A 24,536-nucleotide genomic window follows, 5' to 3' on the forward strand; every position below is an offset into this window, starting at 1 on the left:
TCAATAATATGAAACAGGAGCATGCATACCCAACCTATTTAGCCAAAAGTTTCAGAGAACAGAAGAAAACTGTGGCTCCTATGCATACAGAACCAAAAACACTGGGACTACAATGGGGCTGTAAGAAACTACTAAAGCAAATAATAACAGCAATCAGAAATTGATTTAATTGAGACAGCTATGGTAAAAGTTGTGTGCAATGATGTGGTCCAAGACTAAATGACCCAAGTTCTGGTAAGAAGTAATTTCTTAACTGTTGATTCTGTATCAGCTTTTTCATTAAAGATAACAGCAGTGTATCCTGCTGGTCAACATGCTGTTTCATACACTCGTGCAACAGTGTTCAGATTTTAAAACTTTATTTCCAGTCAAGATGATCAAGAGTGGATCCGGCTCTTTTTTCCTTTATTGCACTCTTATAAAACTTCTTGCTATAATCAAGAAGCCAATAAACAGAAGTAGTTGCATATTCCTTTAAAACGTATAGTTTAACTCTCTTAAAATAACATTTATATAGAAAAGATACCATTTACAGCCCATTTCAGTAGTACTGAATCATTATATACTCCCAAACAATATTAAATATCCCTAATGCAGCAGATTCTTTATAGGGCAGTGAGGGGGTATTTATTTTCTCTTTAGCAAATATAATATTCCAGTGTTAAACAGCATTTCAAGTCACCTTTGGAGCAACCGTGATATACAGAAACTTCTTTCAAGAAGCTTAACACCCATGTAGTGTAACAAAGATATATTCAACTGTGTCCAGTGCATAGCTTAACAGCAGCATGTGAAGAGTCCATTACCTTATTGGCACACCATTATCTAAAAGGAAATAATTTACCCAGAAAATACAGTGCATTTATAGAACACCAGTGAGGCACAGAAAAACAACGAGATGTAGCATCACAAAGTACGTGAGGAAAAAATATCGGGATTTTGCTCGGGATGTCAGCAGCTTGGAACAGTAAAGGCTGCGCCTTCGAAGCCATCTTCTGAAAGAAAGGGCTCTTCCTTTTATCTAGTTAAGAAAGAAACAATATCAAATAAGTACATATCAAAAAAGATGTATCAGTAGCTTTCAAAGTAATCTAATTTTCTGAAGTATTGTAATGCCTGCAACTGGGTCATAAGAAATGAATGCTTAAGCATATATATAATTAAAATAATATGCACAAAAAAGCCACATATATCTACTGTTTGCATTTAGTGTAGATTATTATCATTATAGAGTATATAAAAGGTGAAATGAAATGTAGAGCTTTATTTTTATTATTTACATACAACTCTTCTGTGTTGTATCCATCACTAGCACAATAGATAGTAAAAATATTCCCTTTTTCTTGTTTTTAGTACAAGGAGAAGACAAAACTAATTTGTGTGTTTGATTCTTAAAAACAAAAGAAACAAAAACAATGACGGTACTAGGATACTCCAACGTATTTGTAAATATTTTGCTTTTGTAAATATTTATTCCTTATGATAGGAGGGCTTCCCCCTTTAAAGTCTCTCCCCATACACACATGCAAACAGGAAACTTGCAACTGGTAGTATTTACATATAGAAATGACAAAATCTTCCACCAGTATAATGAAGCAAAAGGAAAAATGGTGATTTATACCAGCTGCAGATCTAGCCCTACATGTTGTACACAGCTTATTCAAATTGTTGCTGTTGTTCAGTTTAGTAAATGTCATAACAACATATTATTCAGTTCTTTTGGGGTTTACAAAAATGAGCTATTCAAATGAAGAGCACTTACAGGGCAACCCCCCCACAAACGACAAGACACTTTGCCATCTTTTGATCTATGAGCTGTCTGCTGTTGGTAATGTACAATATGTGCAACCAGTTTAAGGTATTATGTCACTCAAACCTTTATTTAAAGCTATATATTTACTTACCTTACGTACAACTTGTTTGTCAGGATCAATGATCAAAGCCTCTCTGTCCTCATCAGACTCTATTTGGATAGGGTAATCTCTAGGAACAGATCTGAAACTACTCATTTCAACACTAAAAAAAAAGAAATAAAAAGCAGGAGGGGAAACAATACTGAATTATATACTTTTGGATGGACCATCATCACCTATCTATAGGAACAGCTTTTGTACAGCTCAGTGCTGTGGAGAGGGAGAAGGATGAACGTGCAATTACCTCTGTTATTATCAGCTTAGTTTTTGGTTGCTATTTGTGAGTATGCAGCAATTCTCAAATTGGTAAAGAGATTTTACTTATTTCAATTTATTTAACATAATTATGCATCACTCCAAACATACATAACAGACTTTTGTACATATTATTCTCTGGTAACTTGTGGAGGGAAAAAAATTGACCCGTGAGTCCAGTTAAGAGACTGGTAGGTACTTCTTAATTTATCTCAGAACCACGACCAAACATCTCCTTCACCCTCATATCTAGACTCAACAATTCAGCAATGAGACACACTGGCTAGGAATGAAAAAGCTTTCAAAACTCCTTGTACTACAGTCCTTGAAAAAAAATTCACACACCCCTGAAAAAATTGTTAATGCATCTATTTTTGTAATGAGCCTTCATTTTAGCTTTACAACTAAAAATCAGTGAAGAAGAGGATTTACCTAAATTTTGCATTTTGGGTTTTTACAGAAAATGAACAGGATGGAACAAAATTACACCTGGACAAGTAAATACCACTTAGGCATGGATTAAGTGGAACAGGACTGGTCCTAGAATGCACCATGTATATATGAATTTGAGTTTTAAATCTCTCACCTTTTACTATATCTATTGGGGTTACAAGTGCTGTACAGTATTGGATTTTCAGAGGCAGGCATGAAACCCATTATGTCTGTATTAGCAAACTGCCTGTCATGAATGATGGTGGGGGGCGGGATGGGTCACTGCCACCCAGCGCCCCGCGGTGCCACCACTCCACCTTCACTCCCGTGCACGCCCCCACCTTGCATCCATCCCTGTGTGCACCACCCCCATCCGTCCCCCTGTCAGGGCGAGGCAGCAGCAGTGGCAGTGGGGCACTGCTACTGGAAACCTCCCCTTCCCCTCCCTCCCAGCTGTTGTTTGGGGCAGGGGGGAGGAGTGGCACAGTATCTCCCTCACTCACTCTGTCGGTAATGCTCCAGGCCCTTGCAACCAGGCGGCGCACACCCTCTCAGCAGCACATATGCAGTTGGCCAGGAGCATTACAGACAGACAGACTAAGGCTTTTATTATATTAGAATATTACGGACAGTTCAGAAAGTTTCCTCAGATTGCGTTTATGATATCTTAAATGCCCCTTGCTGCTTACTAGCTGGAACAGCATCTGGCACTTGATTTTACCATAAATCACAATATTCATCAGGCAAATCCTAACATATTTTTTAGGGGGAAAAGAATCTTGTCATCAGAATGATGCAATTGCACCTCCATGCCCATGTGTAGCTCCAGTGATTTTACAGGGATTCCCTGAGTATAACGGTTTGCTATATGAATTCAACTTCAGTAGTACTTTTTTTCCTTTTCAAGCAAGTATCTCCACCTTTTACTTTGTCCTAAGGCCTCCTCTGCAGCTTCTCTCCTCCTCCTTTCTTCTGACAGTGTTTCTGTTAGCTGAGATAGGGTCTGCTGTACTGAATCATACTGCTGTTCAGTCTCTGCAAGTCTATTGACAAAAGCAAACACCAAATCAATTATTTAAATATAGATCATCTTGTTAGGGAATTCACTTCTATTTGTTATAGTCTTAGGCAAGCTGATATGTTCTGAATCACGTACTAAAAACAAGTCACTCATAACTTGAACATTATACATCTAGCTTTAAAACGACATTATCACCAGATATACATTCAAAGCTTCTTCATAAATGAGACAGTTAATTCAGCAATGTTTTCAGATCCACCCAACTGACTATAATATTTCCCTGTTCTTAAACATCAAGAACTGCCTTCCAAGGAGACAAGTAAATTACTTCTGCTCTACTGATACACTGGCACACAAGAAAACAACGTTAATATACATAATCAACACTGACCTTGTCCTAAGTTCAATTAATTCTGCATTGTCTAGTTCAACAATAACTGCAGCACTCTCCTGTGGTGCTCCTGGGGGAACTTCTGCTCTGGTTTTGTCCTAGAAAATATTAAAAATAGTTTTTGGAAAAAAAAAAAGGAAAGAACAAACAAACGTGACCATAACATTTCCAGTTAAAAGTTCAAATTTTCTGGTTAAAGATATCAGTCCCAGTTCAAGAAATCATCAGGTGATTGTACAGATATCCTACCACTTAATCATTTAGTTGGGGCTGCAACTTCCAAATGTACATTCAAATGGATTCTACCCAAGGACATTCCCTATGGAAGCTACAAGCCTCCACAGATGCGTAATTTCCACTTCCCAATCTATGACTTAGCTTGGGGGACTTTGGGGTGCAAATAACTTAACGAGGTGAACAGGTTAAGCAATTGTATAGAAGAGACATAAAACCACCCCTTTAGTTAGTGAGCAAGGTTTACAATTAAGGGATCTTTACTATTAAATCAAGACAGCACAAGATGGTTATTTAAAAATAAAAAGAGCTCCTGGTCCAGTGCTTTTTTTCACTTTAAGACAATGTTTATTATTATGAAAACAAGAGAAATATGATGAAACATCGCAAGTATGTATGCAAGAGATCACAAAGGAAATGAAAATGTGTTTAGAAGGCCAGTTCTGCACACAAGATCTTTCCCATAACTTTGATAAGGATCTCCCCTAACATCTTACAATAGTGGTAACAATCCAAATATCTACCTGTTAGTCTCATGTAAATTCAAAATAAAGGCCTGTTCAGAAGAATTTGAGAGAAATGGCATGACATTGGGTCATGGATCAGCACTTTTCAGGAGAAGCTCTGCCTTGGGATTCCTCAAGAGGCCTTGTCCTGTCTTCCTCTTGAAGGACCCATTGAAACCATGCCTGGCTTTCCAAACTTCTAACTTCAAGACCTTGCCTCTTTCCTGTCCCTTGCTCCCTTGGCTACCTGTAGCACCCCCACCTCAAAGAGGTCCTTCTTTGCTTAGCACCTGCCAAAGGGGGCGACCCCTACAAGATGGGGGGGAAGGGAGACAGGGATCAGAATACCAACACCCCAAACAGTGCAGAAAACAGCCACACTTCAAATAAAGAGTCTTTATTTTTCCACTGCAATTGCCTCAGACTCCTGCTTACTCACTCCCCAGATCCTTCAGAGCCTCTCCTTCTCCTCGGGCACACATAAGGCATATTAGCAATAAAATGGTTATAAAACTACAGGAGACTAACACTCACCCATTAAAATGAAACTATGTTACTGGGAACCAACCAGAGACCAATCTTGGGAGCCAATAAAACCCAAATTTATCTTCCCTTGATGTAAAAAGGACCTCTAGATGTCCCACTTATGAAATCATCTACAGCAAAGCATACTTATGCTGAGCCCTCTACAAGAACTCCAGACTAGAACTTAACCTAATCAGCTGTTTTAGTCACATCTCTTCCTGCTTTGAAAAATGAACTGAGCTGGAGCACTGGAACCAGTGATCTAGGGAAGTTCTAGCCACCCCTTTCCGTGACAAAGCATTAGCATTTACATTTTTATTGCTCTTAATGTGAATTATTTGCATGTTGTAATTTTGTCGGGCCAGGCTCTATTTCAGCAGTGTAGTACCGGTACTCTCCAGGACGAAAAATCCCCCACCTGCTAAGTGCAGAGCTCCAGCCTTTCTAAGTATCTATTACCATCAGGTCCTCGAAAAACCATAGGCTCCTGATTTCCTCAAGTCCCAGAAATGTCTGGTATGCCTAGAGAATCTCATTGTCTTTTTGACCCATTATCCTAGGGTGGCTTAGAACATGGGAAAGCCTTTGCTGCCTTCAGCACCTTGTAATCCTAGGATGTTTGAAAGCCCAGAGCTACCAAATGCTACAGAAAATTGACAAGGTAAGGTGACACACTTCGCTCTGTGTCTAAAAGCCTATTGACAGCCTCCGCACTGCAGCAGCAGTCGCATGGAGGAGCTAGACCTGGCCAATTTAAGGACTGTCTCAAATCATCCTGAGACATCTAGCAAGAGGCAAGAATTCTTGTGAGTGATATGTTTTATTGAACCAAATGCATGGTTGGGATAGATGCAGGCAAGCCTTCAGATGTAACGATACCCATCCTCAGGCCCTTGGGAGAAAAGCAGACAGCATAGCTAAGCAGCAGATAAAGCAAAGTTTGCATAAAAGATTACTCAGGAGACCTGTTATCACCTGAAGTCCAGAGGTTAACTAGTATCAGATAGATAATACAGACAACGACTTCATGGTCCATTATAAAGTCCCTGGTACTTAGGCTAGGTAGAGACATTCAAAAACCCTGAGGCGGAGTAGTTATCACGTTTTCTGTAAGTGCCGTAGTTTAGATCAGTAGCAAACAAGCTTAGACCAAAGTTCCACCATTTTTAAACCAGTCTACATGTGCCAAACTTCAGTTCTGTTACAGATATAGACCACTTTTGTGTGCCAAACTTCTATTCTGTTTAGGGATGTGAAAGGTGAAATTACTTGTTTAACCAGGAAGTGCAGTGATAACCAGTTAGTTTACCGGTTATCCTTTAACTCGAGGCAGGCCCAGTCTAGAAGGAAGGAGAGAAGGGAAGCCACATGGTGCCCCAGCAGGAATCAGAAGGCAGCAGGGCAGACAGGAGAAAGGGAGGGAGGAGTGAGCAAGAAAGAGGGGAAGGAGAGGGGAAAGAGGTGGAAACTTTGTCTATCCCTTCCCAAATTTCAGAGATCCAGGCTCCTGCATCCCTCCACTCCAAAAACAACTTGGCATCATCCCTGTCCTCCTTAACATGTTACATGCAAATGCTTCAGTTGAATATACTTAGTGAAGACCTTCCCCAGTTCAAACTGCTGCTGTCCCAAGTATACATGTAGACACTACCCCCCAGGAGCAGTTGACTCTGGCTCAAACTGCTCCAGAATTTACTGCGTTGCATTAATCGAATACGTAGATGCACCTGGTTAGTTAAGTTTTAGCTAAACAAAGCCCATGAAGACAGTATTTGTTCTGAGACTGACCCTTGGGGATACTGAGTGATACAACAAGTTCCTTCTGAGGACTAAGTATACACAATTCCTTCCACACTACTTTTATCAATATTATCCGGCCCATAACTTTTCAATGATCTTAAAAACCCTGCTGTTTAATGGAAGAAAAAATTGAAATACTTAAGTAGTACAAATATGGGACTTATACTGCCTTTAAAATTACATATCTGGAGTACAGGAAATGTAAACAAAAACAAAACCAGTAAATCTGTGAATATTAACCAAAGGATAGTCAACGTTGCTGTATATAGCTACAGGGGAAAGAAAACCTAAAAAAGCTATCTTCTTTATTTTATAACATGATTCATGAAGTAATGAAAGTCTAATATTATAAAAACTTATTTCCTTGTCATTAAGCAATAGAAAACTACCTAAGACTACAGATCCCTTCAAAATCTCGGTTTGGGGCATGAATATAGAAATGGGAACGGTGGGATAGAAAACAAGATATGACACTTTGCTCTGTTCACTTTACCTGAGCTGCATCTTGGTAGGAAGCAACTTGCACTGCCCGATAGTCCCTCTCAAGTCTGAAATAGCGATTTTGCAGCTCGGTGTAACATAGCTGATTATCCCTTAGAGTCTGGGAGATACTCTTCAACTGGGCAGACAGGGCACCATTCTCCTCTGTTGACTGCATTACCTGAAACAATTTAATCTTTAAAAACAAGATTTACCAATTCTCTTACGGGGATATTGTACTGAGGTAAGAGTAATAGCTGAAAGCTATTACGAGTTGAAATAAGTGCATCAAGTGACAGTCAGATGACAATGTCACAGGCTCACAAGCTTTAAAACAAGGAAACGAAAGAGTTGGAAGAATTTTCTTTTCAGAGATGCTTCATCAATGTACAACCTGTTTGTGCTCAAAACTTGTGCACAAATTTATTTAACTTAAATTGCCAATGGATAGATGTCACTTGAGGCATTTTGAAAATTTGGTCTCATGTGGCTCCAATTCTGTACTACAGTGCAGGAGTTTCATTTGTTCCAAACCTAAATGCAATCCTTTTGCTTGGAACACGGAGGTTTTTAAACTTCCCCAACGAAGAACTATAAGGCTAAGGAGCCCTGGCTCAGACAAATAACCAACCAAAAGGGCTATCATGGAAAGACAGTAATCGTGATTTAGCTTACCAGTTCTAGTCTGAGCCAACTTGTGTGAGGCAGTCTAAAATTGAAAGTAATAGAAACATGCCATGCATTGGTGTCACACAGTTCCTAGACTCAGGAAGATTAAATTACTTGCATATTAACATTCTCTGCACTCCACATCTACCCAGAGGTATCATAGTATCTTCTTACCTTTGAACTGATCTGCTGGAAAGTAACATCTTTCTGCTGCATCTCCTGAAGACACTGCTGCAGCTCATTCTGAAGCTGGTTTCTCTCAGCTAAAAGTTGTTTTACCTGCTCTGGGGTGTTTTCACTTCTGACTAGAGTGGCCATTTCCAGTGCCTTAGTTAACAAATAAAAAACAAAACAGGGTTAAATCTAAAGGAATTGGTAACTATTACATAAGAGGCAAGACTTTTGGGGAAATATATTTTGTTGGACTAAGTGTATAACAGGGAGAGCTAAAAGACATACTTTTGGGCATCAGGTGCCCATACTCAGGTCACTGTTACATAACATATTTTTTACGTATGGACAAAGACAATCCTATTATTATTTTCTTCTCTCAAGCTAGTCTAAATGGTTCAGTGAAAGCTGTTTTTAAACAATACTAATACTGTAACATTAAGAACCTGTAAAGAGGAATTGGCCACAGATTAATGTAATTGACTTCAAGCACACAAGTGGAGCCAAATGAAAAAAAAGAACAACTCTGAAAACCAACAAACAGCAAGGTGGATTCATGCTTTTTTTTTAACTAAAATTATTTTACTTGTAATACTGTATGCAGTTTAACAAAGGTTACAAATGGTTATTTTGTAAATATTAAGGCAGACTGTACCCCTTTTCACAAAAACTCCCCAATATTGCTTTTAATAATGAATTGAATAATCTGTATTTGGTGACCAATTCCATCATCCTATCCAACTCCAACAGCAAAGGGCCACTTCCAATCAATTTTTTTCTACTGTTCTGTGGAACAAGTTCTATATATAAGATCAGGGGTGTCAAACTCACCCAGCCCATGGGGCCAGATAAGTTGTGCGGGGCCAATCCACGTCCAATCAGACCCACAGTTTAGCCCTGCATTCTGTATCCAGTGCATGCCCTGGAGCAGCAAGAGTGCATGCCACATGTGGCATGGTGCTAGAGCCCAGAGCAGCAAACAGACACTCTGAGGCTGTGCCGCACATGGCAGCTGCTCAGCCACTTTGAGGTACAAGCTGGAGTGGGCACCACATACTGCATGTGGGGACATCTAGCACACCCCATATGCTGCTTGTGTGGCAACTCCAAGACCCACAGACAGTGCTGAGGGTCAGATAATAGGGCTCCACAAGCCAGATCTTTGACATCCCTGTACCAAATCATAAACTGAAACTTCTATCACTTCTCTTGGGAACTTATGCCGCAATCCAATAGTCGTAAGTTTTAAAAAGTTTTCTTATTTCATAATGGTAATAACTGGAAATTGACAGTAGTCACAATATTGGTCAAGATAAATGTTATTCTCGTTGATCAAATCACTCACCTGCTAAGATACCCAAAGCATGGGGTGAAAAGCACTCCTCCACCCTATCTGGCCCAATTCCAGGCACTCTGGGCTGAGTGCACACTCCCACCCCTTGATGACGAAGCCACAGCCTTTCCACAATTATGAACTGGTTCCCAATGAGTGATATCTGAATTGTTGTATGTATGTAGACCCATTAGATGAAATGCTTGGTTACTACCCACACCCTCCGGTATTATAGTTCCACTAAACAGCTCTCATTATGGAAAAAGCTTTTAAAATTAAAAAAAAAAAAAAGTTAACTGACCAAAAAGTGTTTATATTTAAATGTGTTTAATTACTTTTACCTTGATTGGGTGATTACTGCTGGACGATTCTTTAATAATAGCATCTTGTTGCGACTTCTGTAATTCCACAATCTGTCGGTCTTTCTCTCTAATAGCCATCTGATACTGATTTTGTAGTGCTTGGGATTCTGTCAGCAGGTGGTTTTTTTCCATTCTAAACACAAAAAAGGAGTTAAATTATAACTGCATACACATCAATGCAGAATAAAGCTGAGTTCACTGAGCATTTTGAAATAAATGTCATAGGAATTTCTATATAGCCACACCCATATCAACACAGATTAGTGTCTAAGACTTCAACTTAATACTCAGTTTTCCCCAGAACTTTGTTTTTAAAATGCCCTGAGAACAAGGATTTGAAAAAATACTGCATGTACCCTGTTTGCACAAAGGCTAGATACAATAAAAGATTCTAACGAGGCAGTGAAAGTTATCATGGCTATGCAACTTTTAATTGCAGTAGTCAAATTAAAGAAGAAAGTAGTTAAATTAAAATTTTGTATACCAAACCCACCAAAACAGAAAATTCAGCTCACAAGTAAGCCTGAAGTCTATTATGTAGAGACAGAGATAGCTATATAAAGAAATGAAATTTATTATTATTATTATTATTATTATTAATACAAAAATTCTAAAGTAGAGTTCACACACAATGAAAACGTTTTGATGGAAAATTTTAGGTGAACTATAACCCTTCGTTTCTATTTCAGATAGTTCTAAAGGGATGATTCATTGCGTTGTATATTCTACTGAAGATGCTTCTACACTAGCAACATGCTTTGTTTGATATTTTTACCTTAATCCAGCCAATTCATTTTTGTATGATGCAATCTCTTTCTCAGTTTCTGCTTGGAAAGCTTTGGTTTGATGCAAAGCTCTCTCCAGGTCATCTACCTTGTTCTTTAGTTTGGACATTTCAACCGTTGCTAGACTGGTTCCTTCTTTAGCCTACATGAAAAAAAGATTTAATGAATTAGAATAAAATCTGGATCATACTAGAAACCCTGTTAGTATCAAAACTACATAAAGAATTATGGTTTCTTCTCGTTCTCTCCTGTTTCTTCAGGTTTGCAGAAACCAAAATTCTCAACCTGATTTTAAATGTGCTTTCTCTATTTCACCTATACTTTCTTAATGCTTAGCTAATCTACTAAATGGAAACTTTGCAATCCATAAAAGCATATAAAGAAGAGAGTAAATTCTTGCAATTGTCCTTGAACTTTACACAACATATTTCTATCCGTCTGAAATGTTTCCAAACAACTTGAGAGAAATGTTGAAATGTTTCCAAACAACTTAAGCACATTTCTAAATTACTCTTAAGACAAAAGAATTTAAAAAAATAAATTAAAATCTGAGTTCAAAAGGCTCTGGGCAGATTACAATAAAATGGAAAATGAATTGCAGAAACTGAATAAAATCCTAACATAAGAACAAACTATGCCCCCCTCTTGCCTGCACCCTGCCCAGGGAGGGGGGAAAAAAAAGTATTAAAAACCAGTTCATCCTTCCCTGCCTGCTCCAGCTCCCCTGGCCTCTGACCAAGGAGAATGCTCCTTCTTGCCTTCTTCCACCTTAACCAACCTCATTTCCCAACCTACATGCAATACGTCCATAAAAAGACAACAGTTCTCCCCCCACCATCTGTATTGCCTCCCATCACTCCTCACTGTCATTCATTCCCGTCTCATATGCAAGAGAGTTCCCCTGACCCACTTATTGTCCCTTCTAAGCCATATCTCCTTCTTTCTTATTTCACTGATGTTGTCAGAGGCAAATGGGAAATGAAGCTGTGCCATGCTTAGCTTTATGAACTACCTTCAGTTTGCTGAGCTCCTGCAACAATCTGTCTCGTTCATCCTGAAGACAAGACATGGCTTTGGAAAAGGCTTCAATTTGCTGACTATGCTTCTTGTTCTCAGATGTGAGCGTAGAAATCTCAAGGTCTTGGCTACTTACTTCCTCACAGAGATTTTCAATTTCACTAATAACCTGATCCAGAGTGACCTTGTTTTTAGCAGTGCGAAGCTCTTGGCTCAAAATATCATTTTCTTTTAGTACATTCATAATTTGCAATGTGAAGTCATTCAGCTTTGTTACAAGTTCATCTCCTCTCTTTTTTTCAGTTTTGAGTTCAGATTCATATTTATTCTGAAGTATTTTGAAATCCTCTATTAGTCTGTCTCTATCATCCTGTAAAGAAGCCATTGCTTTTGCAAATGACTCAGTATGGGATCTCAGTTGTTTATTCTGACATTGAAGGTCTACCAGCCTCTTCTCTGGAGATGTATCAGTTTCATTTCCCCATTCAGATGTCAAAACTGACTTACTGTCTTTACCCTCTGAAGATTTTGGGAATTTACCTAATTTCTGGATTTTTTTAAATATGTCTTGAAGCTTTTCTCCATGTTGTGCATTGACTGCCAATTCTATTTTCTGATCACTCTCCCACATCTGGTGTTTTTCTCTAGTTTCAGAAACGAGTTTTTCTTTGTTTAGTGATGCAACTAGAGACTCCAGTTCATTTATTTTGGATATTAATATTTGATTCTCATGTTCCAAAGATTTTGTACTCTCCTGTTGCAAATTATTACTCAGCTGCATTTCTGTGATTTGTTTCTGAAGTTTCAATTTCTCCTGTTCAAAGTCCTTCATGCAATCCAATTTCTGTTTAAGCAATTCTTTCAACTGATGATCTTTCAGAGATAAAACCTGGTTAAAGTCTTCCCTACATTTTATTAATTGCGCACTTAGCTTTGCATTTTCAGAATGAAGGTCATCTATCCGATTCAGATGCTTCCTTATTTCTTGTTTCAAATCACTGTCACAGTTGCCAATACTAGTGAAGAGACCGTCTCTCTGACTTAAAATGTTTTCATGCTGATATTCCAGATCTTTGTATTTAGAAAAGAGAACATCTCTGTCATTCTGAAGAGATGACATTGATTTTCTTAAGGCATCAATTTCATTGGCAATTTCATTCTTATCTTGAGCAGTTTTATCAGCTTTCAGCTGCAGATTTTTCAATTCATTTTCCATCTTCTGACAGGCTTCTTCAGATTGGTGTGCTTTTATTTGCAAAGAATTTAACTGCTGCTCATATTCATTGATTTGTTTTCTATGTTGAGTCTGTATCTGTGTGAGATATGCAGAAATCTCCCCATCCTTAGATGATACCAGTAGAGATATTTCTGTATCTTTGTTGTTCAGCCTTATCTTCATTTGTTGAGAAATGGCAATCTGTTTTTCCAGCTCAGCTTGGATCTTTTCTTTTTCCAACAGAATTTGTTGCAACTCCAGTTCTTTTCTAGCAAAACTATTTTCCAACACTTTTATTTGCCTTCCTGTATCTCTACTATTCTCTAGAAGAGAATTATTTTCTTTAAGCAATGCATGTAGAGCTGCTTCTTTTGATTGAAGAATGGTATCCAATTTTTGCTGTTGGTTGAGAAGAATCTCATTTTCTTTTTTTATTCTGCACAGTTCATTGTAATTTTGGGGATCTAAAGATTTCTGCCTTGAGTACACTTCATTCTTTGATTCTTCTAACACAGAGAACGTAGTATTCAGTTCCTGAATCGGATCCCTTTTATCCTTTGTATCACTTTGTAAAGATACTATTTCTGGGTAACTCTCTACTACCTGTTTCTCTTTATTTTGGATTATCTCTTTGAACTGTTTTTCCAAAGTTTTTATTTCACTGATCACCTGGCCCCAGTCATTTGGAAGAGAAGCTGTGCAATTTACAAAAGCAGATAATTTGGCTATAGTTGCATTGAAATCTGCTTGAACCTTTCTAAACAAGAAATCTGTAACATAGACTTTCTTTTGCAAACGATGAAATTCGCCATCTACCTTGTCTTTCTCTTGCTGAAGCGCACTGTATTTTTCTTCAAGGTTCAACCACTCTCTCTTGTGCACTGTCTTTAGCTGTTGAAGACTAAGCTCTAATTCTTTCTCATATTCTTGCCTCTGATTTTGTAGTTGATCTTCCTTCTTCTGAACTTCTCTTTTCCAAATTAAATTCTCAGCTGAAACCCTGTCCAAGTCACTCTTTGACTGATCTAACAAATTTTTCTGGGAAGAAAGCTCATCATTTAGATGATATATCTGTTCATTTAATTTGGCACGCTCTTCTATTGCATTATTTAAATCTTTCTCAAATTCATCATTCTTTGACTGTGATAGTTTCACAGATCGCTCCAAGTCTAGAATCAGTTCTTGGAATTTAATAGAATCTTTTTGTAACTGGTTGATCTCTTGCTGTTTTTCCTTCAAGAGTTCTTGCAATTCTCTCGTTTTGGTTTTTGCCCCATCATTGCCTCTCTGAGCACATTTCACCTTCTCCTCAAATACTTTTGCGATATTCAACTGCTGTTCTTCTTGCTCTCTAATGAGGCTGCAGTTCTTTGCCTTTAATTCTTCCAACTGTTGGAGCAGGAAGCTATTCTGTACCTGTGCAGATTTCAGTCTGTCTGTCAGCTGATCCACCTTCTTGGTATGGTTGAGTAATTCTGTCTCCAGAAATTCTCGCTCATTTTTAACTTTGAAAGACGTTTCTTGTACATTTTCAAGTTCTTCCTGTAAGAGGCACTTGTCATCTTCTAAAATTTTAACTCTTTCATTCAAGATAACAATTTCTTGTTTAAGATTTCCACATTCATTTTCCAGCTTTGATAGAGACCTATTTTTCTGTTCCAAAGATTCTTCAGTTTCTTTTACTTTTTCTGAAAGCAAACTTCTTTCTTGCACTAAGGCAAGCATATTTAGTTCTTTCCCTGAAATGTCATCATTTAACAAACGTACTTGCCTTAATAATGATTCTCCCTCATGTAATGCATCAGTAATTTCAGACTGCATATCAGCCCCATTCAATTCCATTTGCACTTGAAGGTCTGATTTAGTTGCACTGATTTCATTATGAGGGACTTCATTTTCATACTGAATTTTTTCTAAAGCCTGCTTCAGGTTCTCAGAAGTTTGTTTCATCTGCACATTTTCCTCCACTAGCTGTCTGTTCTGCAGAATGAATTCATGAAGACGCTGCTGAAGTTCTTCCATCCTTGCCTCATGTTCAAATGTCTGCCTTTCTAATTTACTCTGTAATTCATCAATTGCACTTTGTTTAGATTTAGCAAGCTGCTGCAATTTATTCTTTATAGCTTCAGTTTCATCAACAGCTTCATAAAGTTGCTTTTCCAATTCCTGTTTTTCACGTGTTCTCTCAGCAAATCTCTGAATAGCTTCTTGCTTTTCTTTTCTAGTGAGATCAATAATTTGCCTCATTTCTGCTATTTTACTACTTATATTCTCATAGGCCTGCAGAAGTGACTCATAATCTTGTTTTAATTCACTGTGTTTAGCTTTCCATCCTGTTAATTCAACTGTCTGAGAATCTTTCAAAGTATTTAGTTGGAAAGAAAAAGCTTCCTTTTCCTGAACTATAGTCTCCATAGTAGATTTAAGACTTTCACATGCAGCAGTTAAGTTTTCATTTTCAGTTAATAATCTAGCATTTTCAGAAGCAAGGCTTTCTTCTGTACTCAGTGAAGAACTAGCATCCAAGTTTTGTTTTTCTTTGCCGAGCTCAGACAACAAACATTCAAGGGTACGTGACTTATTGGTCAATTCTTCTTTTTCCAACATCAGTTCATCAATCCGACCTTTTAAACATTTATTTTCTTTCAGAGCTTCCTTACGTGATATTAAAGCTGCTTGTAGCTTCCTGTGGAGATGTTCTCTGGATTGTTCCTGTGCAACAGTCTTTTGCTTTTGCAAGGCAAGATCAACCACAGTTATATTTTTCCCTGCCTGTTCCTGACTCATTTTGGTTAGTTTCTGAATTTCACAATTTCTTTCTTCTACTATCTTTGCTCTTCTGGAATAATCCTTCTGTAGTGACTGAACACAGATGTCTTTGCCTTGGAGCCTTGGCTGAAGCACGTTAGTTTCTGAGCATGCCAGCACCAGTTCATCATCACTATAATTTTCTTTAACTTTCTTGCATGATACCATATCCCTTTCTTCAGAGGCTGGTACAGACTTCTCGTGTAGTATATCTAACTCCATCATAAGTTTTTTGTTTTCTTCACTGAAATGTTTTAGCTCCATTTTCATATCTACTAGTTCTGCATTGGCCTTCCCTAAATTACTGATAAGGTCTTCTCTCTCTCTTTCTATTGCTTCAAATGCCTTTTTAAAATATTGAGATTCTTCCTGGTTTTCTTGCCACCTGAGCTGTAACTGCACAGTTTCTTTTAGCTTTCCTTTTTCCTGATCAAACTTATCTTTGAAATCCATCAGAATACAAATCAGCTCCTTAATTCCCTTATTCTTTTCTACAAATAGTTTGTTTGCTTGTTGGAGGTTAATCTTCAGTTCTTCAATTTCCTCCTTGCTTGCCTTGTAATCTTCACCCCTTTTAAGGAGAGCTTCCTTTTCTTTATCCCTAAATTCAACTGTAGTCTTAATGCGTAGAGCCTCTGTACCGTAAGCGTCCAACTTTTTCTGCAGTTGATTTATTTCATCCAACATGCAGTCTTTGTGACCTTTATCAGGCGGTTCCATTTGACTCACCGAGTCCTGCAGGTTTATCATCTCTTCTATTTTGTCATCAAGTTCAAATGATGTCTTTCTTACCTCATCCTTTAACATTTTTGTTTCTTCTTGAAGTTTCACCTGGTTATCAATTAGTTTTTCCAACTCAGTCTCTTTCCTTGTCATTCCAACTGTCTGCTGCGACTCCTCTAACACAGCCTGAGCCTTATTTTTAGGTTCATCTGATTCCATCCCATTTGGATCAGTAGTTTTATTTTCTTGAAGTGCTGCCACATGAGTCTCCAACTCTTTCTCTGGAGAGCATACTAGCAACTGATTACAGTCAAATTCTTCTCCCTTTCTTTGATTAACTTGTTGAAGTGTTTTGTGCTCCTTCCTGAGGAGTTCAAGGTCATTAGTTTGTTCACTCAAATCGGTGCCAAGTTTAAAGTGCTCTTCCTTTTCTTTCTGAAATTTCTTAACATCTTCTTCCCTGGCCAAAAGTGATGTCTGAAGTTTCTTGTGTAGGATCTCTCTCTCTCTTTCTAATTGAGTTAGTTGATTAACTTCACTATTAAGGCCCACAGAATTCTTAGCGACTCTGGCATTTAAACAAGGTTCTACCAAATTGATATTATTCAGTAATTCATCCTTCTTTAAAATTTCAGCCTTGAGATTTTCAAGAGTCAAGAGAAATTGAGAACATTCTTCTCCATATGCTTTTTCTTTCTCATTAAGCAAAGACTGCACGTGAGCTAGCAGAATGTCTTTGTCCTCCATAGACTTCAGATTTTGCTCAGATTCTTTTTCTTTTACAGCAATGTCATCTTTCAACTTTGCAACATAGTTTTGAAGGTGCTCTAAAGTAGACACTTCGGCAGAAAGTGTCTCACTCATTTTACTTATTTTGGCATCTTTCTCTAAAAGCTGTTGCTTCAGAGTTTCAAGATGGGATTCCAGATCTCTATTTTGCATCTGAACAAGTTTCATCTGCTGTGTTAACTCATCAATCCTCTTCAACAATTCCTCTGTTTTTTTATGTTCTTTTTCTATTTCCTCCTGTGTATTGTTTTCAATATTTGCAATTTTTTGCATTAGGTCTTTTCTTATCAACAATGCTGCTTGAAGTTTCTTTTTCAAGTTCTCTTTCTCCTTACCCAGTTTCTCAAGACTAAACTGCATCTGTTCTTTTTCATTCATTAAATCTTTAAATGCAGCTTCTTTGTGACTTAATATAACCTGATTACGTTCCACTTCTTTTTTATAATTCTCAAGTTGCTGGGACACTTGATTTAGCTCTTGTATAGAACTATTTCGAACAGATTCAAGTTGCTGCAGTTTACCATTTAATAAATTTCTCTCTTCAGAAAACTTCATCATTTCATTAGACAGGGATTCCATGACCTGAGTAACGGAACAATCCTTCTCTTTCAGCTGCTGACTTAGCGCAGAAATTAAATCCTTCTGTTGCTTTGTCTGAGAAGTTAAGTTTTCTATGAGGTGATCTTTTTTCTCCATTTCTGCTAAAAGACTCACTATTTTTTTACGGTCAGCGCTCAAATTCTCAGAACTGGTTTTGAGCTCTTCTTTGGACTTATCTATCTGGTTCTGAAGAAAATTAATCTGTTTGTTCAATTCTGCAAATGATTCTTCTCTTCCTTCCAAAAGAGACTGTTGTTTTTGAGCAGTCTCTTTGACAGCAACCAATTCCTGAGACAAACATTCAATTTCAGATTGATAGGTGCCCTTCACCTTTTCAAGATCATTCTGTAGCAACACCTTTGTTTCCTCTAGTGACTGCATATTTCTTAATTTCTTCTTCAAAATATCTATTTCTTTCTTCTTTTCTAAAAGAGCCAGCTGCAAGCCTTCTCCTTCCACTTCTTTGCTCAGAATGGTGGATATCATGATGGACAATTTTTCCCATTTAATTTTACTATCAGTTACTTGATAATTAGCATTTGGAGTGTTTGCATCCCATTCTTTGCAGAAAAGTCTAGTGCTATATAATGCTGATAGGTTTTTGGTTAACTCCTCTTTCATAAGATCCAGCTCTTGTTGTAAAAAGTGGATTTTACCATCTTTTGATTTCATTTCACTCTCTAAACTCCTAACCTTCTCATTAAGAACTAAATTTTGCTGAATTTCCCTATCAAGTTCTGTCACCCATTTGTTTTCAGACTCAAGTACACTTTGTTCTAACTTTCCAACTTTAAACTTTAATTCAGAGACCTCTTCACCCTTCACACTAACCTGCATTTGTAACTGCTCTTTTTCAGTCTTCATCTGTAGTTTGACAGCATCTATCTGCATTCTGGAATAATTTTCACTGGCTTCTAGTTTTTCATTAATTTCTTGCAGTTTTTCTAATTTTTGTTGTAACAGACTTTGGCATGCAAGAAGTTCTCTGTTTTCTACCGCCAGTTTTTCTGCATTTACTTGTCTGAGAACTTTCTCCCTCTCTAAGGAAGTTACCTGTTTTTGCAGACTGTCTATTAAAAGCGTATGGTCATGGCAGTCTTGAGAGGATTTAGAATTTATGTTGTTTAGCTCAGATTTTAATAATTCAACATTTTTAGCCTGTTCAGTACAATTCAGTTGCAGATTTTGTAAAGTTAGGTCTTTTTGCTGTGCATCTTGCTTGAAGATATTTATCTGGTCCAGTGCTTTCTGATGCTCTGTTTTTATAGAGAACAGTTCAACTGTCAAAGAATCAATTTTCTTTTGGTTTACGGCAAAGTTTTCATCTTTCTCCTGCAAAACACTAGCAATGTTTTTTAAGGCTGTATCACTTTTCTCTAGCTTCTCCTGCAGGAGCTTGATTTCCTTAGTAAGAGCACTAATATTGCTTTCTGCCAGCTGAATACTAGCATCTTTTTCATTTAAGGAATTAAGAAGTCCAGTAATATTCTCTTCCTTTTTACTGAGTGTTACATTAAGTTCCGTTCTTTGTTCACACACTGCTGTAAACTTTTCCTGCAAAGATATGAAAATACTTTCTTTCTCCTGTAGCTGTTGTCTGGACTTTTCTAATTCTTGCATCAGCTCATGCACCTGACTCTGAACCTGAGTAAGCAACTTTAGCTTTCCATCATCTTCAACTGCTTTGTCACTTAACTTCTTGAGGAGGCTTGCGTTTTCCACAAGAAAAGATTCTTTTTCTGCCAATGACCGGTTAGTATCATTTATGACTCTCTTCTGATCATTTACCTCTGTTTTTAGTTTTAGTTTTGCTTCTTCCAAATCTGTTACCTGTTTCTTTAACACTTCACACTCTTTCTCTTTGTCTTGAAGCTGTATCTTCAGCTTCTCATTGAGTAATGTAGTATTACTGACAACCAATTCCTTCTCTAAATTTATTTCTTTTAATTGTTCTACTTCACAAGTCAAAACCTCCAGTTGTTTCTGTTGCTTAAAGGAACTCTCTTTCATTTCAGAAACATATGCTTTCAAATTAACATATTCATCTACTTTTTGCTTTAAAGACTTGTCTTTTTGTACAATTGATTCATTCAGTTCTGCTGATTTTTCTGTCATGGTTTTAAGCTGACACTGTAGATTGGAAAGCACCTCCATATTCTCAGACAGTTGAACTCTAAGCATACCAGACTCTTCAGATTTATCTTTAAACAGCTTTAACTCTTGGGCTTGCCTTCTACATTCATTTTCTTTTTCCTGCATTGCCTGCTTAATCTGACTGGTTTCAGAACTCAAAACTTGCATTTGAATTTGCAAATCAGAAATTATTTGCAAATACCTCCCTTCTCCTGCCACTTTATTTTCCCCCATCTCCTCAATCAAAACCTCCTTTTGAGAAAGGAGAGCTTCCTTTTCTTCTAAACTTATTTTTAATGTTTCTTTCTCAATTATTAGGCTATCAATTTGGTCCTTCAGAGCTAAAATATTATGACCTTGCTGAGATAAATGAGAAGTCAAAGTAGCTATTTCATCTGATTTCTTTATCACTGTTTTATTAGCTATTTCAAGATCTACTTTCAATTTTTCAGTTTCTAAGGTTAGTTCATGTGCTTTGTTCTTTATTGAAACAAGTTCAGATTGGTGTTGTAAGAGCTGAGACTGGAGGATATCACAATCGTTTGACTTTCTGCTGCATGCAACGGCAAGGTCTTCCTTCTCATATTTTAATATCTCCACTTGTTTGCCAAATATCTCTAACTGGTTATTTAACTTTGCACTTTCTTCTATTTTCTCAGCAACCTGTCTATGAAAATTTTCAACCTCTACACCTTGATTTTTAATAGTCAAGTCTCTCTCTTCTATCTGCTGACTTAATTTCATATTTTCATCCTTAAGCTTTTGAATTTCATCCTCAAACCTGGCCATGTCCACTTTATTTTCTTCTGCTTGCTTAAGTAAGGAAGCATTCTGAAGGATTTTCTCTTCTAGAGACCTGTTGGCACCTTCAAAATCCAGAGTTATCTCTTGAATTTGTTTCTGTAATGATAATATTTTTTCCTCACTGTGGCTGAGTTTCTGGACAAGCATATTGCATTCAGACAACCTGCCATTTAACATTCCCTCTTTTTCCATTTCTCTGTCTTTAGCATCATTCAGTTGGATGGTAAGCAACTGTACTTGTTCACGCAATTGACTAATTAGTACACTATATTCCTTTGTTTTCTCCAGCACCTGCTCTGTGAGAGAGTTTTCTTTTTGCTCTGCAAATATTGAAAGTTGCTTGCACTTTTTTGTTAATGTCTCTTTAACATCACTTAGCTCTGAAAGAGTTTTCTGGTACTCTATAGTACTAACAGATAACTTGTCCTCCACAGCTGCCATAGCCTGGGTTCTCATCAATAATTCGCACTCCTTTGTATCTAGTAATTTAGACAAACTCTCATTTTCACTTATAAGCTGTTGCTTCTCTTTTTCCATAACTTCTACTGCATTTCTCAAATCTACTTTAGCTTGTATTTGCTCTGCCAAATCTTTTTCCTTCCCCTCAAGATCTGCCTGCAACTGCTTATTAGCTGAAGTAATGCTTAGTGCCTCTATTTCCATCTTATTCATAATTTTTTGTATTTCATTTAGTTGATTGTTAAGTTCTTTGCTCTGCATATCTTTGGCTTTTAGTTGTTCAATTAATGTAAGCTTAGCCTCTTCATTCTGCTGCTGGGCAACTTGAAGTTGTTGCTCCAATGAAGTAATAATATTTACTTTCTCCTGTAAAGCCTTCCTAAGTGTTTCTTGATGTTCAATATGTTCTGTAAGCTGAAAAGATAACTTAGACAGTTCTTCATCTTTTTTTGCAGCCTCCAAAACTAGCTTGTTGTAAAGATCTTTAACTGATTTTAACTCATTTTCAAGTGTCTGTTCTTTGTTTTCCTTCTCTTTAAGCAAACCGTTCAATTTTTCCTTTGAAGAGCTTTTTTCCTCAAGCTGGGATTTCAAATATTCAGTTTCTTCCTTGTGTTTTATTTCAGTTTCCTGTAACTTTTCTGATGATTTAGTCATTTGTTCTTTCAGCAAAATAATCTGCGACTCACACTCCATGAGCTTATTATGGTATGTGATATTGTTGGCCTTGATTTCAGAATGCAGATCCTTAATAATTATACTGCTCTCACTGACTTGCCTTACTAGTTCCTCATTTTCTTTAGTTTTAGCTCCATTCAGCTCTTTAGCTTTGTCCAGCTCCAATGTCATTGTATTATTCTGCTCGGAAAGTGCAGAAATCTTCATGCTTGTATCTCTTATGTCAACTGTTTGCACTTCTTTCAGTAAGTGAATTTCCCTATTAGCCTTTGACAAGGCTTCTTCCACCTCTCGTAGTTCTGCCTCTTTGCTCTGAATTTGACATTTCAGAATGGTAATCTGCTCAGAATATTCAATCATACTTGAAGAGAGAACAGAAATTTCCTTGTCCTTTTCTACTAGCACTTCTTTCAGGTTATCAATTTCCCTCTCATGTCTCTGTAGGTCATGAATAAGTTGAGATCTCTCCTCCAAATGACTTGTGTTCAGTCTGTCAAGCTCCTCATTTGTCTGGTCAAGATCCTGTTGCATCAGTTCTATTGCAGCATCTTGCTTCAAAGTCTAGACATCAAAAAAGCAGTATTACAAAGATAGTTATGCTGAGGGAAGAAACAGCTGTTTGCTTATGAGACCAGTATCTAAAGCTAAATAATCACTTCTCGTTTAAATTTGCAACCTGTAAGTTTACAATGTTGCAAAGTCACTATGTAATTAAAGATTATTATATGATAGGCTTGGCACATACAAAAAGTTTAAATAAACAGAAGTTTTTTAATATTATATATTCTGCTGAAGAAGCAATCATAATGGATCAAACCAAACTAAGTACATTTTTCCCACTTCACATAACTTCAGTGAGTTACCTTTTCTTTAAATGTAGCAACTTTTTCTGTTAGATCATTGATAGCGATCTTCTGGTCAGTACATTCCACTTCATATGTACTGCATTTCTTTAAGGCTTCATCAAGCTTAAAATAGAAAAAATAATATTACGTGTGAAGTTACACAAAAAATATAATGCCAATATATTATTACATCACTGTAATTTATAAACTTAGATTGGCATTGAATCCATAGTACGTGTGGATTCACACTAACCACTGAAATCTAGGCATTACTGGTAAAACATAATGACTATATAATAATTCCACGCAAAGGTTCGGCACAAGAAGTGAAGATTCACACATTCAATTGAAAGGTAAAATGCTTCAAAGAGAAAATAATCTTATTAAATTATGAACAAAAATTAAGGTTAATACCCAAAAATCTTACACACCATGTAACAGATATAATTGCTAACAGCTGTTTACATATTCTCCAAGAGATGACAAAACAAAAATTATTCAAAAAGAATTTAAAATAAAATGTGATTAGGTGGCTCAGTGATGAGATAACAATGATTAATTAGTAAGAAGCGTTTCCTCTTCTAGGGCCGCAATTTTAATTTCACTGAGATTAACAGTGCTTCTAAACCATTATCATTCAATGACTTGTGGATTAATTGACAAGCCTCGATCCAGCACCTCTTGGATTGATGCCCAAATTACTATTGGCTCCCTTCCTTGGCAGTTTCAGCAGAGACACCAAAGACTGAAGAGGTATAGAGACCAAAGAACTCTTCTCTTTAACGTATCCTTCCGAAGAGCTGAGTACATTGAAATCATGGTCAAGGAAGCTTGCTGCACAGATTTTGGTGACACAGCAAATATGGGTAAGAAGATTTTATTTGCCAGTATTGTACTTTTAGTACCTTTTACAAGTACTAACATTTACTTAGAATTGTAAACCATTTAAAACAACCCCAAAACCAAAACATATATGCAACTGTTATCAAACAGCAAAAGGATTATAGCTCCTTTCACTTATTATTCCTTATTCACTCTTTTCAAGACTACTGTAAAATATTACAACATTAGATTGTGAAAGCATTTAAAATGACTTCTCCCCAAAGATAATTCTGTTTGCTACCACTTACCTTCAGTTCAATTTGCCCAAACTTCTCACTAAGTTCCTTATTAAGAAGATCTTTGTCTTGAAGTGTCCTCTTCAAAGTTTCAATTTCTTCTACTTTTTCATTTGTACTCAACAGCTTTTGCTCCTTCTCCACAAGTGAAGTTTCAAGGAAGTTGTTTTTATCACTTAGTCTAGCAAGAAAACACACATTTAGTGGAGGTGCACCAACAGAGATTTTTTGGGCTGATACCAAGGACTGATTTTTATCAAGCCATATCAGCCTACACCAACCTGATTGCTAATATGCAACTGGGCAGCTTGAAGAGCAGTGTCCGGATCTTAAATCTGTTGTGGGGGAGGGGAAGCAGATCAAGGCTCCCCCAGTGAGGGAGGGAGTAGGGCAGAGGCTGCACAGCTGGGGCAAGGTGCAGGATGAAGCTGCGAGCAGCCTGTCTGGGAGGGCACAGCTCCCATCGCTG

The 24,536-nt window shown here is 37.3% G+C and overlaps 1 protein-coding gene across 1 annotated transcript in view; it reads right to left on the reverse strand.

The window, feature by feature from the left end:
* Window positions 1-340: 340 nt before the first annotated feature.
* The window catches only part of GOLGB1 (golgin B1), a 57,587-nt gene continuing 33,391 nt past the window's right edge, over window positions 341-24,536 (reverse strand). The window contains exons 19-30 of the mRNA XM_019551341.1: window positions 24,080-24,248; window positions 22,968-23,072; window positions 13,780-22,665; window positions 11,890-13,737; window positions 10,868-11,019; window positions 10,072-10,225; window positions 8,401-8,553; window positions 7,571-7,738; window positions 4,013-4,110; window positions 3,521-3,643; window positions 1,905-2,016; window positions 341-1,021 (exon numbers count right to left, since the gene is read on the reverse strand). Of these exons, the coding sequence (XP_019406886.1) occupies window positions 863-1,021; window positions 1,905-2,016; window positions 3,521-3,643; window positions 4,013-4,110; window positions 7,571-7,738; window positions 8,401-8,553; window positions 10,072-10,225; window positions 10,868-11,019; window positions 11,890-13,737; window positions 13,780-22,665; window positions 22,968-23,072; window positions 24,080-24,248 (12,127 nt within the window). The 3' untranslated portion in view covers window positions 341-862. The remainder of the gene's footprint in view (window positions 1,022-1,904; window positions 2,017-3,520; window positions 3,644-4,012; window positions 4,111-7,570; window positions 7,739-8,400; window positions 8,554-10,071; window positions 10,226-10,867; window positions 11,020-11,889; window positions 13,738-13,779; window positions 22,666-22,967; window positions 23,073-24,079; window positions 24,249-24,536) is intronic.

This window comes from Crocodylus porosus, unplaced genomic scaffold (assembly GCF_001723895.1).
Source record: "Crocodylus porosus isolate Cpor-Errol unplaced genomic scaffold, CroPor_comp1, whole genome shotgun sequence".
Taxonomy (NCBI): Eukaryota; Metazoa; Chordata; order Crocodylia; family Crocodylidae; genus Crocodylus; species Crocodylus porosus.